General features: G+C 35.8%; 1 protein-coding gene across 5 annotated transcripts in view; it reads right to left on the reverse strand.

Moving 5' to 3' along the window:
- Positions 1-12,963, reverse strand: part of LOC136040985 (cyclin-dependent kinase 4-like) — a 98,715-nt gene that overhangs the window by 7,752 nt on the left and 78,000 nt on the right. For 3 of the 5 annotated variants that reach the window (XM_065725469.1, XM_065725465.1, XM_065725468.1), the window contains 2 exons: positions 9,334-9,472; positions 2,911-7,442 (listed from right to left, as the gene is read on the reverse strand). In XM_065725469.1, coding sequence (XP_065581541.1) covers positions 7,338-7,442; positions 9,334-9,472 — 244 coding nt within the window. In that variant the 3' untranslated portion in view covers positions 2,911-7,337. Of the gene's footprint in view, positions 1-2,910; positions 7,443-9,333; positions 9,473-12,963 lie in introns of those variants that run through there. The other 2 variants (XM_065725466.1, XM_065725467.1) reach the window with 1 other exon arrangement.

The following is a 12,963-nucleotide window of genomic DNA, read 5'->3' on the forward strand; positions in this document are numbered from 1 at the left end:
ATGTAAACACTGGTCAAAGTTTGTAACTTGCAGCCCCTCCCTCAGGGATTGTGGGGGAGTAAGTCATTCCCAAAGACATAGTTATTATGGTTTTCGACTATGCTGAACAAAATGGCTATCTTAAAATTTTAATCTGTTGACTTTTGGAAAAAATGAGCATGGGAGGGGGCTATTTGCCCTCCAATTTTTTTGGTCACTTAAAAAGGGCACTAGAACTTTTCATTTCCATTAGAATGAGCCCTCTCGCGACATTCTAGGACCACTTGGTCGATAAGATGACCCCTGGGAAAAAAAAAACAAAAAACAAACAAACAAATAAACACCCACCCGTGATTTGTCTTCTGGCAAAAAATACAAAATTCCACATTTTTTAGATAGGAGCTTGAAATTTTTGCTATAGAATTCTCTGATATACCGAATGCGATAGTGTGATTTTCGTTACGATTCTATGACTTTTAGGGGATGTTTCCCCCTTTTTTCCAAAATAGGGCAAATTTTCTCAGGCCCGTAACTTTTGATGACAAAGACTAAATTAATTGAAACTTATATATTTAGAATCAGCGTAAAAATTCGATTCTTTTTTAGAGTTTCGTTTACTATTGAGCCGGTTCGCCCCTTACTACAGTTCCTTACCACGAACTGTTTGAAAAGAAAATAATTCGGTATTTCGGGGCTTCTGACATTATTACTCCTTTGCGGAAGTTAGGCTCAAAATTGAAAAAGGATTATATTTTTTCTCTGGGCCCCTTCCACCTCTTAGTTCGTTTATTTTCCCGTTAGTTTTCACCTGTTTTCGCTTTATAGTTGTGTTATCTCTTAGCAGTTCTTTCGTTAGTTGAGTTATGGTTGTGGTATATATGTTTTATCGCTCGTATAGTTGTGTTATTTTCAAATTATACTCCATAATAGAGAGGCTCCGAACACCCAGCATTGTATATTAAGCTCTTAATTTGACGTTTTTTTCTAACGTGACCAGATTCGTCCTGCGCCCTTTTCATTGAATTTTTTCCCCCTGGCATATTTCTCCAAGGAAAGATCCTCCCACATAGCCCCCTCCCTCAACCCTACCCCCAAAACCAAAAAATCCCCCTGAAAACGTCTGTACACTTCCCAATAACCATTATTATATGTAAACACTGGTTGAAGTTTGTAACTTAAAACCCCTCCCCCAGGGACTGTGGGGGAGTAAGTCATCCCCAAAAACATAGTTATTATGATTTTCGACTATGCTAAACAAAATGGCTATCTCAAAATTTTGATCCGTTGACTTTAGGAAAAAATGAGCGTGGGAGGGGGCCTAGATGCCCTCCAGTTTTTTTGGTCACTTAAAAAGGGCACTAGAACTTTTCATTTCCGTTAGAATGAGCCCTCTTGCGACATTCTAGGACCACTTGGTCGATACGATGACCCCTGGGGAAAAAAAAACAAACAAATAAACACGCACCCGTGATTTGTCTTCTGGCAAAAAATGAAAAATTCCATCTGATGGTGTCATTTTCGTTAAGATCCTACGACTTTTAGGGGGTGTTTCCCCCTATTTTCCTAAATAAGGCAAATTTTCTCAGGCTTGTAACTTTTGATGGCTAAGACTAAACTTGATGAAACTTATATATTTAAAATCAGCATTAAAATGCGATTCTTTTGATGTAGCTATTGATATCAAAATTCAATTTTTTAGAGTTTTGGTTACTATTGAGCCGGATCGCTCCTTACTACAGTTCGTTACCACGAACTGTTTGATATTAAATTTTCACCGGGATTGAATTGTCTGGAGGATATTTCCATGGGAAGGGGGTTTATCCGACGAGCTGGGGCCAGATTTCCTGGCATTAATTAAAAAACGATCAGGAATTAAATTAGAAAACAAGTTTGTTCAGCTGAAAGTAAGGAGCAACATTAAAATTTAAGACGAGCAGAAATTATGACATATATGAAGCGTATTGCCCCTCCCCAACACGTTGCTCTTTACGCTTAAGTTTGAATTTTGTCCTAATTCTGTAAGAATGAACTCCCGAAACACAAGGGCCGTTTAATTAGAACAATAACACACTTTTTCAGAAGTACTAAGAAACTTTAGTGTAAATAGCGATGTGTGGAGGAGGGGGCAGTCCCCTTCATACACATAATAATTTCTCTTCGTTTTATGCTTTAATATTGCTCCTTACTTTCAATTGAATAAAACTTGTTTTTTTTGTTTAATTGTACTCAGCGTCCATTGGAAGTTTAATCGTCCAGGACTAGAATGCATAATTTTCTTCTTTTCTTGTTCTGTCCATAAGGACCCCGTTTGTCTTTTTCCTATTGACATTCGCCTGCCATATATCAGTACGATTTTAATCCTGGGTGAATAAATCTTTAAAAAGAGTGCAAAAATTTCAATAACAAAACAGTTCTCTCAAAACAGACCACAAATACCAATACTTTTTTTTTAAACTCCATAAATAAATTGTTAAGAACACAGGGAAACAAACGTCAGTAAAGACTGAAATAGGCAAAATGGTTTCAGTTCTATTAGATACGAAAATGAGATAGAGAGACAAGTAAACCTAAGGAAGGTAGTAACGGCTATCACAGCTAAACGATTTCGGTTCTATCAGACATAAAGAGGTGAGTAAAAATAAGAGAGGTAGTAAAGAATGTAAAATCTAAGAGAGTTAGCAACGACTGTTAAACAAAGACTGTGAAAGTTAACTGATTTCAGTTCCATTGGGCATGGAGAGGAGAAAGAGGCGAGTAAATTTAGAAGAGGTAGTAACGACTGTCAACGTTAACTAATTTCAGTTCCATTAGACACAGAGAGATTAGTAACCTTACGAGAGGTAGTAACGACTATCAAAGTTAATTGATTTCAATTCAATTAGACAAAGAGAGGTTATTCCTAATTTTATTAAATTTTCATATTCAGGAAGGTAAAGGAACAGATTCTTTATTCAAAAAAAATTTCAAATCTACAAAAATGAAAAAAAAAACATGGTCAAAGAACCAAGCTACCTACTGCACTAAGCGTTAGTCGTATCAAGATACAATAATATTTGGTTATCAACGCTGTGGAGAACCTCCTCCCTCCTTCCTTTTTTAATACATACTAAATTATTTTTCTTTTTATTATTGAGCATTCTAGAGTGCTTTTTTTTAATCACAAAATTTAAACAAATAGAAAAAAGAATTAGCTGTGGCTAATATAAATATGAGATGCATCTCAAAAAGATTTTTCTCATGCATATTAGTTTAAATGACTCATTTTTAAATTTAACTTCGTTAATAGAATATATCTCAAATGGATTATACGAAATAAGAGAAATAGTTGAATATGCACTTACACAAATAAGATAAATGGATTTAGAAAATGCTTAGGTCAAAAGTGATAGTTTCTTAAAATACGGCCTTTAAGCTTAGAGGGTAGCCTCCCTTGCCCAAACCACATTTTGGCTCCAGAGGGTCCTCTTCTGGATAAATTGACAATAAAGTACCCTAAAAAGAACTTCTTGGCATTTCTGTTTCTACTCTACCGTTGTTGTTTTTTCTTTGTTGCTGTTTTTCGTTATTAACAAAAATAATCTAATTTTTCCTTTCCCTTAATCAAAATATCTGCTAAAATAATAACAGGTTATAATAATAATTGATTATGTTGAGCTACAAGTTATAACAGGTAAAGCAAATTTAGGGACACTAAAGTTATCACTCAAGCAGAAACAAAGTCCAAGGTAAATAAACTAAGAAAAACCACACATGGATATGCAATAAACACAAATATTACACACATTTTTTAAACTGAAACTAGTGAAAGAAAAACATGTCTTCAAAATATAGCGTTGGAAAAACGTGGAATTATAAATCACTACTACAGCAGAAACATATATAATGAACAGCAGTGAAAAGTTTCTTCAAAAATGATAGAACATCAAAGCGCTAGTTCGGGAAGGTTCCTAGACCGTCAGAGCAATAGGTCCCACAAGTTTGTCACGATGCACTGAACGTTTGTCATTGCGCATGGGCGAGGGCAGAGTCATGAAGAGTGGCTAAGGTTAATGTGTTTCAAAAATCATTAATGTAGAACATAGGACTTTTCGCTATTGTTCGTTATATATGTTTCTGTTGTGCTCACTATGTAATCTGTTGTATTTTACAACCGCACGAAGGGGAAAACAGTTTTGAAACCGGTTTTCATGCAATCAGTAGTTTGATGATGACCCTTCTGCGTCTATTTATGAATTGGCAAAGTCCATAGCGCAAAGCCAACCGCTAATTTCAAAACAACCACGGGATGTTATACAACGAGTAAGGATTTCTTTGGTTTTCATTCAGTTGGTTTTCGAATACTTTCTTTTTCTTATTTTAATATAAGTAGAATTTTGTGTTTAGGATCATTTTTTTTTCTCTAGTCCTCACGGAAAGTATTCAGACGTTTTCATCTATTCCTGCGGTCCTAGAGGCTCTTTGGATAGTTAGCGTATATTATGCTAGCAATTCTAAATAACTCCGAAAGTAAAGTATATCTTCCGTTTACCTAGTCATAGTATTGTTTCGCTTTCTTTCCTTCGAACTTAATGCCCTTAAAATGGCGTTCTGACACAAAAAATTATAAGCCAAAACAACCAAGCGATGCTGCTATGTGAAGTCCGGCTAATGTATTTTATTGAAAACGACATTCTCTGGCATGTTATTAAATTGAAGTGGAGTAGTCAATCCGGACTAGTCCCAGTTAAAGATAGAAATGGGGCCACAATTAGTGATAAGGAAAAAGTTAAAGAAAGATGGGTGGAACATTTTGAGAATGTGCTAAACCGAGATACAGTTGCAGGAAAAGATATAGATGAAAATGAAAAAGTTTGTGATACCTTGGATGAGAAGCAAGATTTTTTTAGTGAGGAAGAATTAGCGACAGTACTAAAACGATTAAAAAATAATAAGGCTCCAGGTGCTGATAGCATGATTAATGAGTTTCTTAAATATGGTGGCTCTGAGGTTAGGAATAAGCTACTGAAGATTATGAACATGATTTTTGAAAAAGGGGAAGTACCCAATGATTTTAGGAAAACCTTAATTAAACCACTGTATAGAAAAGGTGACAAGAGTGAGTGTCGTAATTATCGAGGCATTAGTCTGGTCTCTGTAGGTAGCAAATTACTTAGTAATATTATACTTTATAGACTGAGAGATGCTGTGGACAAAGTTTAAGGGAAGAACAGTGCGGTTTAAGAAAAGGTAGAGGATGTGTCGACCAAGTTTTCACTCTTCGGTTAATAATTGAGAAGTCCCTTCGTTGTCAAACACCTTTGGTCCTCAGTTTTATCGATTATGAGCAACTTTTCAATTCTGTTGATAGAAGAGCGTTAGCAAAGGTTTTATCCTTATATGGTATACCAGAAAAATACATTAAAGTGATTTGTGCTATGTACGAGAATAATACTGCTGCGGTTAAGGTAGGAAATGAGGTTAGGAACTGGTTTTGTATTAAATCAGGAGTTAAAAAAGGTTGTGTTCTGTCCCCCGTTATATGGATCATTTTGATGGACTTCGTCTTAAGGGGCACAGGAAAGGCAATTGGAGACCAGGGAATCAAATGGGGAGGAAAAACGCTCCTGGGCTCAGATTAGGCTGTTGATTTAAGCATATTAGATGAAAGTGTGAGCAAAATGAATAAATTTCTAGAGGTTTTGCGATTTCAGGGTGCTAGAGTAGGCTTGAAAATTAAAGTGAAGAAGACTAAGTCACTAAGGCTAGGAATAACTGAACATAAAAGGTGAAGTTGGGTAACGAAAAGATTGACTAGGTTGGCAGCTTCACTTACCTTGGTAGTATTATAAGTAAAGACGGTGGGAGCAGCGAAGATTTTAAAAGTAGAATAGCTAAGGCTCAGGGTGTTTTTTCACAGTTAAAAAAAAGTTCGAAAGAATAGAAAGATAAGTCTGAAAACCAAAATTAGAATATTGGAAGCTACAGTGATGACAGTGGTCAAATATGGCTCTGAAGCATGGGCGCTCCGAAAAGCAGATGAAAATTTACTAGATGTTTTCCAGAGAAATTGCCTATGGATTGTTCTGGGTACCCGGCTTACTGACCGTATTTCCAACAGTAGGTTGTACGAAAAATGTGGTTCAACCCCGCTTTCTAGAGCTATAATGAAAGAAAGGTTGAGATGGCTGGGCCACGTTCTGCGGTTGAAGGATGACTTTTCGGCCAACCGTCTGGGGTACACGGAAAGCAGGTCGTCCTTGTCTGGGCTGGGAGGATGTCATAAATAAAGATTTAAAGGAAATGGGAACTTTCTGGGAGGGTGTAAAGAGGGAGGCCTTGGATAGATTAGGCTGGAGGAGGAGCGTGCGTAGCTGTGTTGGCCTCAGGCGGCTTAGTGCTGCAATGCGTTATTAGTGGTAGTAGTAGACATTCTCTGAAGTTTTCCATAAGCAACTCTTATTTGGCTGGTATGAAGAGCGATTTTTCTCTTTAAGAATCAGTCAGTCATCTCCTTTTTAATAATTTTACAGAAATTCCTTCAGAGAAGAATCTAGAGTTTTTTATGCTATCCAATGAGAGAAAAAATGGAATGTTAATTATAGTTTACGATTAATTATTTGATTTCATTCCAATTTTTTTGTTTCATTGGAAAACGGTTGGATAAAAGTGCCCGTGTTATGTCCTTTATCTCAACCCTTTTAACATCAAAAAGCACATTCTGTGGAGTTAAAGGGCTAAAATATACCTGTTTCAAAAACAATAGAGGGGATTTGAGTTAGTGTGACGAAAATTTACTTTAGGCAGCCAGTCCCTAATATCCTATCTACTGTGCAGATTATACAGGTACTGTATCTAGTGAAAAATATCTAAAGAACTATTAACTGTTGATTTTTAATTTTTATAAAAAGCTGAAGGGAAGGTCACAATCAGCGATGAGTCAAACGTCCTTCAGTAAAAGAACTGAAGTCTAGCTGGTATTGTTAGAATCAGGCGGATACCTCTAAGGTCAGCAGTGATTCAAGTTGTTTTGGTCTACCTTACATTCTACAAGACAAGCTATATGAAATCTCTTTTTTCTGCAAAAAGAGAATTTTAAGCCAAGAGATTTAAAAAGATTTCCATAAGAAAATTGATGTTTTTTATATATCATATTAGACTCAGCTTGTGTCAAAGCGCCATCATATTTAGGCAGCGGTAGTGGGGAGCCTCCTCTGTTTTCGTCTGAAAAGAGTCTTTTCAAACATTCGTTTGAAAAGAGAAATATTATTATACATAACACATTATTTTGTTTCCAAAGAAAATGAGTCTTTTCGAGTTGCATCAGTTTTAAAAAACATACACTATAGTAACAGTACAATTACATACTCAAATCTTCTTTTTCATCTGTCCACTTGTGAAGGGGATTTAGCAATATCACTAAAATATGGATGGACTAATGCATCTTTGGCGAGGATTCGGTTTTCTGGGATAAAAAGGAGCATTTCCTAGAAAAAAGCAGAGCATTAAAGATGAAAGCATTCCGTAATTCTAAATAAAGATGATGAAAAAAGACCAGGTTATTTTTACGACGGTGGTCAAATCGGCATTGCTGACCGCATACTGACCGCATAACGTTTTGAACGTCAAATGGTTGACAGTTGCATATTTATTTGAACTAGTAAATATTTACTAGAAGTTAATAAAAACTTAAAAATAGAATTTACGCAGAGGAATAGAGACTTTTGGGCCGTGGCTCCTCCAAATTTTAAGATTCTACTGTTTCCTCGATATCTTACTATTTATATTACATGATTCATTCCAAAATAAATTCAAAATAATTAATATTAATTAAAAAAAAAGGTCGTCAATCATAATTTGCAGAGAAGATCACAGCCGATACTATGCAGAGGTCATAAAATTATGCTACAATTATTCCAAGATACAACAAGCCCACCTGCACCATTCCCACCAAGTCAATCCACAGTTCGGACTTAGGACATTTTTACGGGGAGTCATTACTTTCTTAATCTTTTTTTTTTGGTACATTTTGTACAACGAATCGCCAATATTTTGTAGCTTGGACTTAAAGTAAATTTTGCACCAAGTAGAAAACTAAATTCGTCATTCAGGATAAAACTCGTTTTTGCACCAAAAAATTATTCAGAACTATCCCAAGGAATATCAACTAACTATTTAGGACTATCAACCGTAAATTAGCTAAATTATCCAAAATACACATAATATTTCAATAGGTGTTAATTCTGAAAGAGGTGGGGTGCTGGGAGCGTAACAGACGCAAACTTCAACTTTGGGTTATTCAGCCATACATATTGAAAATCTTGTATGATCCAAATTTCGACAAGGTGAGGGGCGTCCACCTTTCTATTAAAATGTATCTTTTGAAGCTCTGGTTTTAAATGGGATTTTACCATAATCTGGGACCCATGCCCCGAAGACTACAAGGATCTTCTTATATTTTCGGACATTTTTGGCTGGAGGTGCGTTGGACCTTTCAACCGTTCTGAATAAAATAACTATCTTGCAGTTTAGACCCAACGTAATATGGGGTGCCCCAGGCAAAAGGAGCGTTCACAGGAGTCACGTTAACATCTGATCAATTGTTTTTCCCTCAAAGAGTCACTGTAAATTTTATTTTGCAATCGAATGAGCCTTCCTCTGAGTTTTTTCGATCATCGGTTCCACAATAAGCGGCCAGAGGAAAAAGAAATAATACATGGGAGACATAACACTTCTTCCTAAGCCCATACTATTGCGTTGACTGTGACACATTATTTCTATGATCTGATAACATTATTGGGCACTTGACTAATAGTATCTTCTTGTTTGTGATCAACCCATCCTCTCTCTTCCTTTTTCGTCCTTTTACTTTTTGAGCTCGAAATTCGTTTCACCATCTTGGGCAGTCGTCTAATGAAAATGTCATCCCACCACCTCGATGCTTTGAATTCATCTACTATTTATCTATAAGAGTGTTCGCTACTTCATACTTCACAGGAGAGCAAAAATAAATCTTTTAGCATTTTGCAGAAAAAGTTTTTTGATGATTTAAACTGATATTTTATTGATACTTTTTAGCTAAATTGTAGAATTCGCATAATTCGCTTCACTCTAGTTTATAGTCCTGTAGGTAATATCAGGTAGCCTTTCAGCTAGTGGCAATAAAACCTTTCTTCGCCTATGCAAATGCAAAGAGCGTGTGATGCCCCATTAAAAAATCTAGTTTTTCCTGTTCATTGTCTCCCAAAAGCGGACTGGACAGTTTTATGCTAATCAGCATTGGGCAGCTATTACTGTTCAACTATTAGTCATCTCTTTTTCTGCAACAACTAAATAGCGCATAGCAAACAATAGCTTCAAATAATAAACCGATCTTACCTCGATGAGGGCAAGGCCGAAAGAATCTAATTCGGCCTCTAGTAACTTCCTGAGCTGCGATCCGGCAAATCGAGGAAAGGCACCAATTGGTATAGAAATGTCCTCAGGCCATTCGCCAAGACTAGGAGTGCCAGTAATCCTAAAATAATTTGCTAAGGTTATTTGTATGTAATTTATTAGCTGTAAGTTCAGGTAAACAAGTGACAAGTGAGAACCAATGTAAAAAACGACGAGCTATCCGTAATATCCGAAATAAAACACAACAAGAGCTAAGAGCTCATATGGCACTTGTGACGAGGCAAGAAGAGCCAAGAGATCATATGGTATGAGCTCTAACAAAATCCTAAAAATCAATAGATTGATTTAAAAGGAAAATCAGAGGCTTAATGCCGGTCAGGATTTAAAATAAGAGCTCTGAGTCACGATGTCCTTCTAAATATCAAAATTCATTAAGATCCGATCACCCACTCGTAAATTATAAATACCTAATTATTTCTAATTTTTCCTCTCCCTTTAGCCCCCCCCCCAGATGGTCGAATCTGGGAAAATGACTTTATCAAGTCAATTTGTGCAGCTCCCTGACACGCCTACCAATTTTCTTCGTCCTAGCACGTCCAGAAGCATCAAACTGGCCAAATCATTGAACCCCTCCCCCCAACTCCCCCAAAGAGAGCGAGTCCAGTACGGTTACGTTAATCACGTATCAAGGACATTTGCTTATTCTATCCACCAAGCTTCATCCCAATTCCTCCACTCCAAGTGTTTTCCAACATTTCCCCCTCCAACTCCCCCCAATGTCAAAAGATCTGGTCGGGATTTGAAATAAGAGCTCTGAGACATGAATTCCTTCTAAATATCAAATTTCATTAAGATCCGATCACCTATTCGTAAGATAAAAATACCCCAATCTTCACGTTTTCCAAGAATTCCGGTTTCCCCCTCCAACTCCCCCCAATGTCACAGGATCTGGTCGGAATTTAAAATTAGAGCTTTAAAGCACAAGATCCTTCTAAAGATCAAATTTCATTAAGATCTGATCATCCTTTCGTAAGTTACAAATATCTCAATTTTCAAAATTACCCCCCCCCCCAACTCCACCAAAGAGAGCAGATCCAATCTGGTTATGTCAGTCACGTATCTTAGACAGGTTTTTATTCTTCCCATCCAGTTTCATCCTGATCTCTCCGCTTTAAGTATTTTCTAAGATTTCAAGTCCCCCAACTACCCCCCCCCCAATGACGCTGAATCCGGTTGAGATTTAAAATAAGAGATCTGAGTTATGAGGTCCTTCTAAATATGAAGTTTCATGAAGATCCGATCACTCCTTCGTAAGTTAAAAATACGTCATTTTTTCTATTTTTTCAGAATTAACCCCCCCCCCCAATAGAGCGGATCCGTTCCAATTATGTAAATCACATATCTAAGACTTCTGCTTATTTTTCCCACCAAGTTTCATCCCGATCCCTCCAATCCAAGCGTTTTCCATGATTTTAGGTTCCCCCACCCCAAACTCCCCCGATGTCACCAGATCCGGTTGGGATTTAAAATAAGAGCTTTGAGACACGATATCCTTCTAAATTTCAAATTTCATTGAGATCCGATCACCCGTTCGTAAGTTAAAAGTACCTCATTTTTTCTAATTTTTCAGAATTAACCCCCTCCCCCAACTACCCCAAAGAGAGCGGATCCGTTCCGGTTATGTCAATCAGGTATCTAGGACTTGTGCTTATTTTTCCCACCAAGTTTCATCCCGATCCCTCCGCTCTATGTGTTTTCCATGATTTTAGGTTCCCCACCCCAAACTCTCCCCAACGTCACCAGATCCAGTCGGGATTTAAAATAAGAGCTCTGAGACACGATATCCTTCTAAATATAAAATTTCATTGAGATCCGATCACCCGTTCGTAAGTTAAAAATACCTCATTTTTTCTAATTTATCCTTCCTAAACAGTGTTTCTCGGCTACTCACCACTAAACTTTATATTTAAAATTGCACATAAGCCATTTCCCTGAAGGCGTAAAGTAAATGTTTTTTTTTTGTTTAATGAACGGAGTCCGTAGATTAAGAATACTTTCACTCTACCCCTCAAAAGAGAGTGGGCGTTGGAATAGTAAACTAAACTAAAAACAAACCTTCGCAACTGCAAGTAAAGAGTGACGTTAACACGTAAAATTATGAAAAATAATTATTCTAAATAAATGATTAAGATTATCTTAGTATATATATATATATATATATATATATATATATATATATATATATATATATATATATATATATATATATATATACTAGCTGTTGGGGTGGCGCTTCGCGCCACCCCAACACCTAGTTGGTGGGGGCGCTTCGCGCCCCCCCCCAAGCCCCCCCGCGCGCGTAAGTCGTTACGCGCCATAATAGTTACGCGCCATTGTAGTTGTGTCCCTATGTCCCACCTGTGAATATAGATATATATATATATATATATATATATATATATATATATATATATATATATATATATATATATATATATATATATATATATATATATATATGGTTTTAACTACGTAAAACTTGCGAATATACAACATTCTTTGCTGTCCCATTGTCTTTGCATATAAATAGATTGTCAGGTTTACCGACTCTTGAACATGCAACATATAATGGTCCATGGGAAAACAATCTGTATTCAGATCTATACCTCATGATTCTAATGATTGCCCTTGAGCTTTGTTGATGGTGATTGCTAATCGACCATTCCCTGTCCCGGTGTCCCGGTCGTCATTTATATCCCCCTGTTTCCCCCGGTGTCCCCGTTGTAGTTGTGTCCCTGTGTCCCGGTCGTCATTTATATTCCCTGTGTCCCGGTCGTCATTTGTATCCCGGTGTCCCGGTCTGTATATACATTCGTTTTTTAGTTTTGTTTTTCTCCTTTATTTTTTTCCTTTTTTTTTCTTTTTTAGTTTATTTAGATTTTTAGATTTTTTAGTTTTTTTATTAGTTTTTAGTTTTTTTTTTCTTTTTAGTTTTTTTGTAGTTTTTACCTTCTTTTTAGTTTTGTTAGTTTTTTTTTTTACTTATGTCCTGGTCGTCATTTATACTCCCTGTGTCCCGGTGCTTTGTTGATTGCTAATCGAACATTCCTTTTGTCCTGGTCGCTTTCTCTTTGAGTGTCGTCATTTATTTTTTTCTTTTTTAGTTCTTTTAGTTTTTACCTTTTTTAGTTTTTTTTAGTTTTTTAGATGAAAATTTTTTTTAGTTTTTTCCTTTTTTTCTTTTTAGTTTTTAATTGGTTTTTACCTTTATTTTAGCTTATTTTTCAGTTTTTTCCTTTTTTTTATTTTTTTTTTTATTTTTTATTTTTTTTAGTTTTTTACCTTTTTTTAGTTTTTTTAGTTTTTTTTAGTTTTTTAGCTTTTTTACTTTTTTTATTAGTTTTTAGTTTTTTTTGTAGTTTTTGCCTTTTTTTAGTTTTTTCAGTTTTTTTTTTTAGTTTTTTATTGGTTTTTACCTTTATTTTAGCTTATTTTTCAGTTTTTTCCTTTTTTTTAGTTTTTTTTAGTTTTTAGTTTTTTTAGTTTTTTACCTTTTTTTAGTTTTTTTAGTTTTTTTAGTTTTTTAGCTTTTTTATTTTTTTTATTAGTTTT

Source organism: Artemia franciscana, chromosome 21 (genome assembly GCF_032884065.1).
Source record: "Artemia franciscana chromosome 21, ASM3288406v1, whole genome shotgun sequence".
NCBI classification, from domain to species: domain Eukaryota; kingdom Metazoa; phylum Arthropoda; class Branchiopoda; order Anostraca; family Artemiidae; genus Artemia; species Artemia franciscana.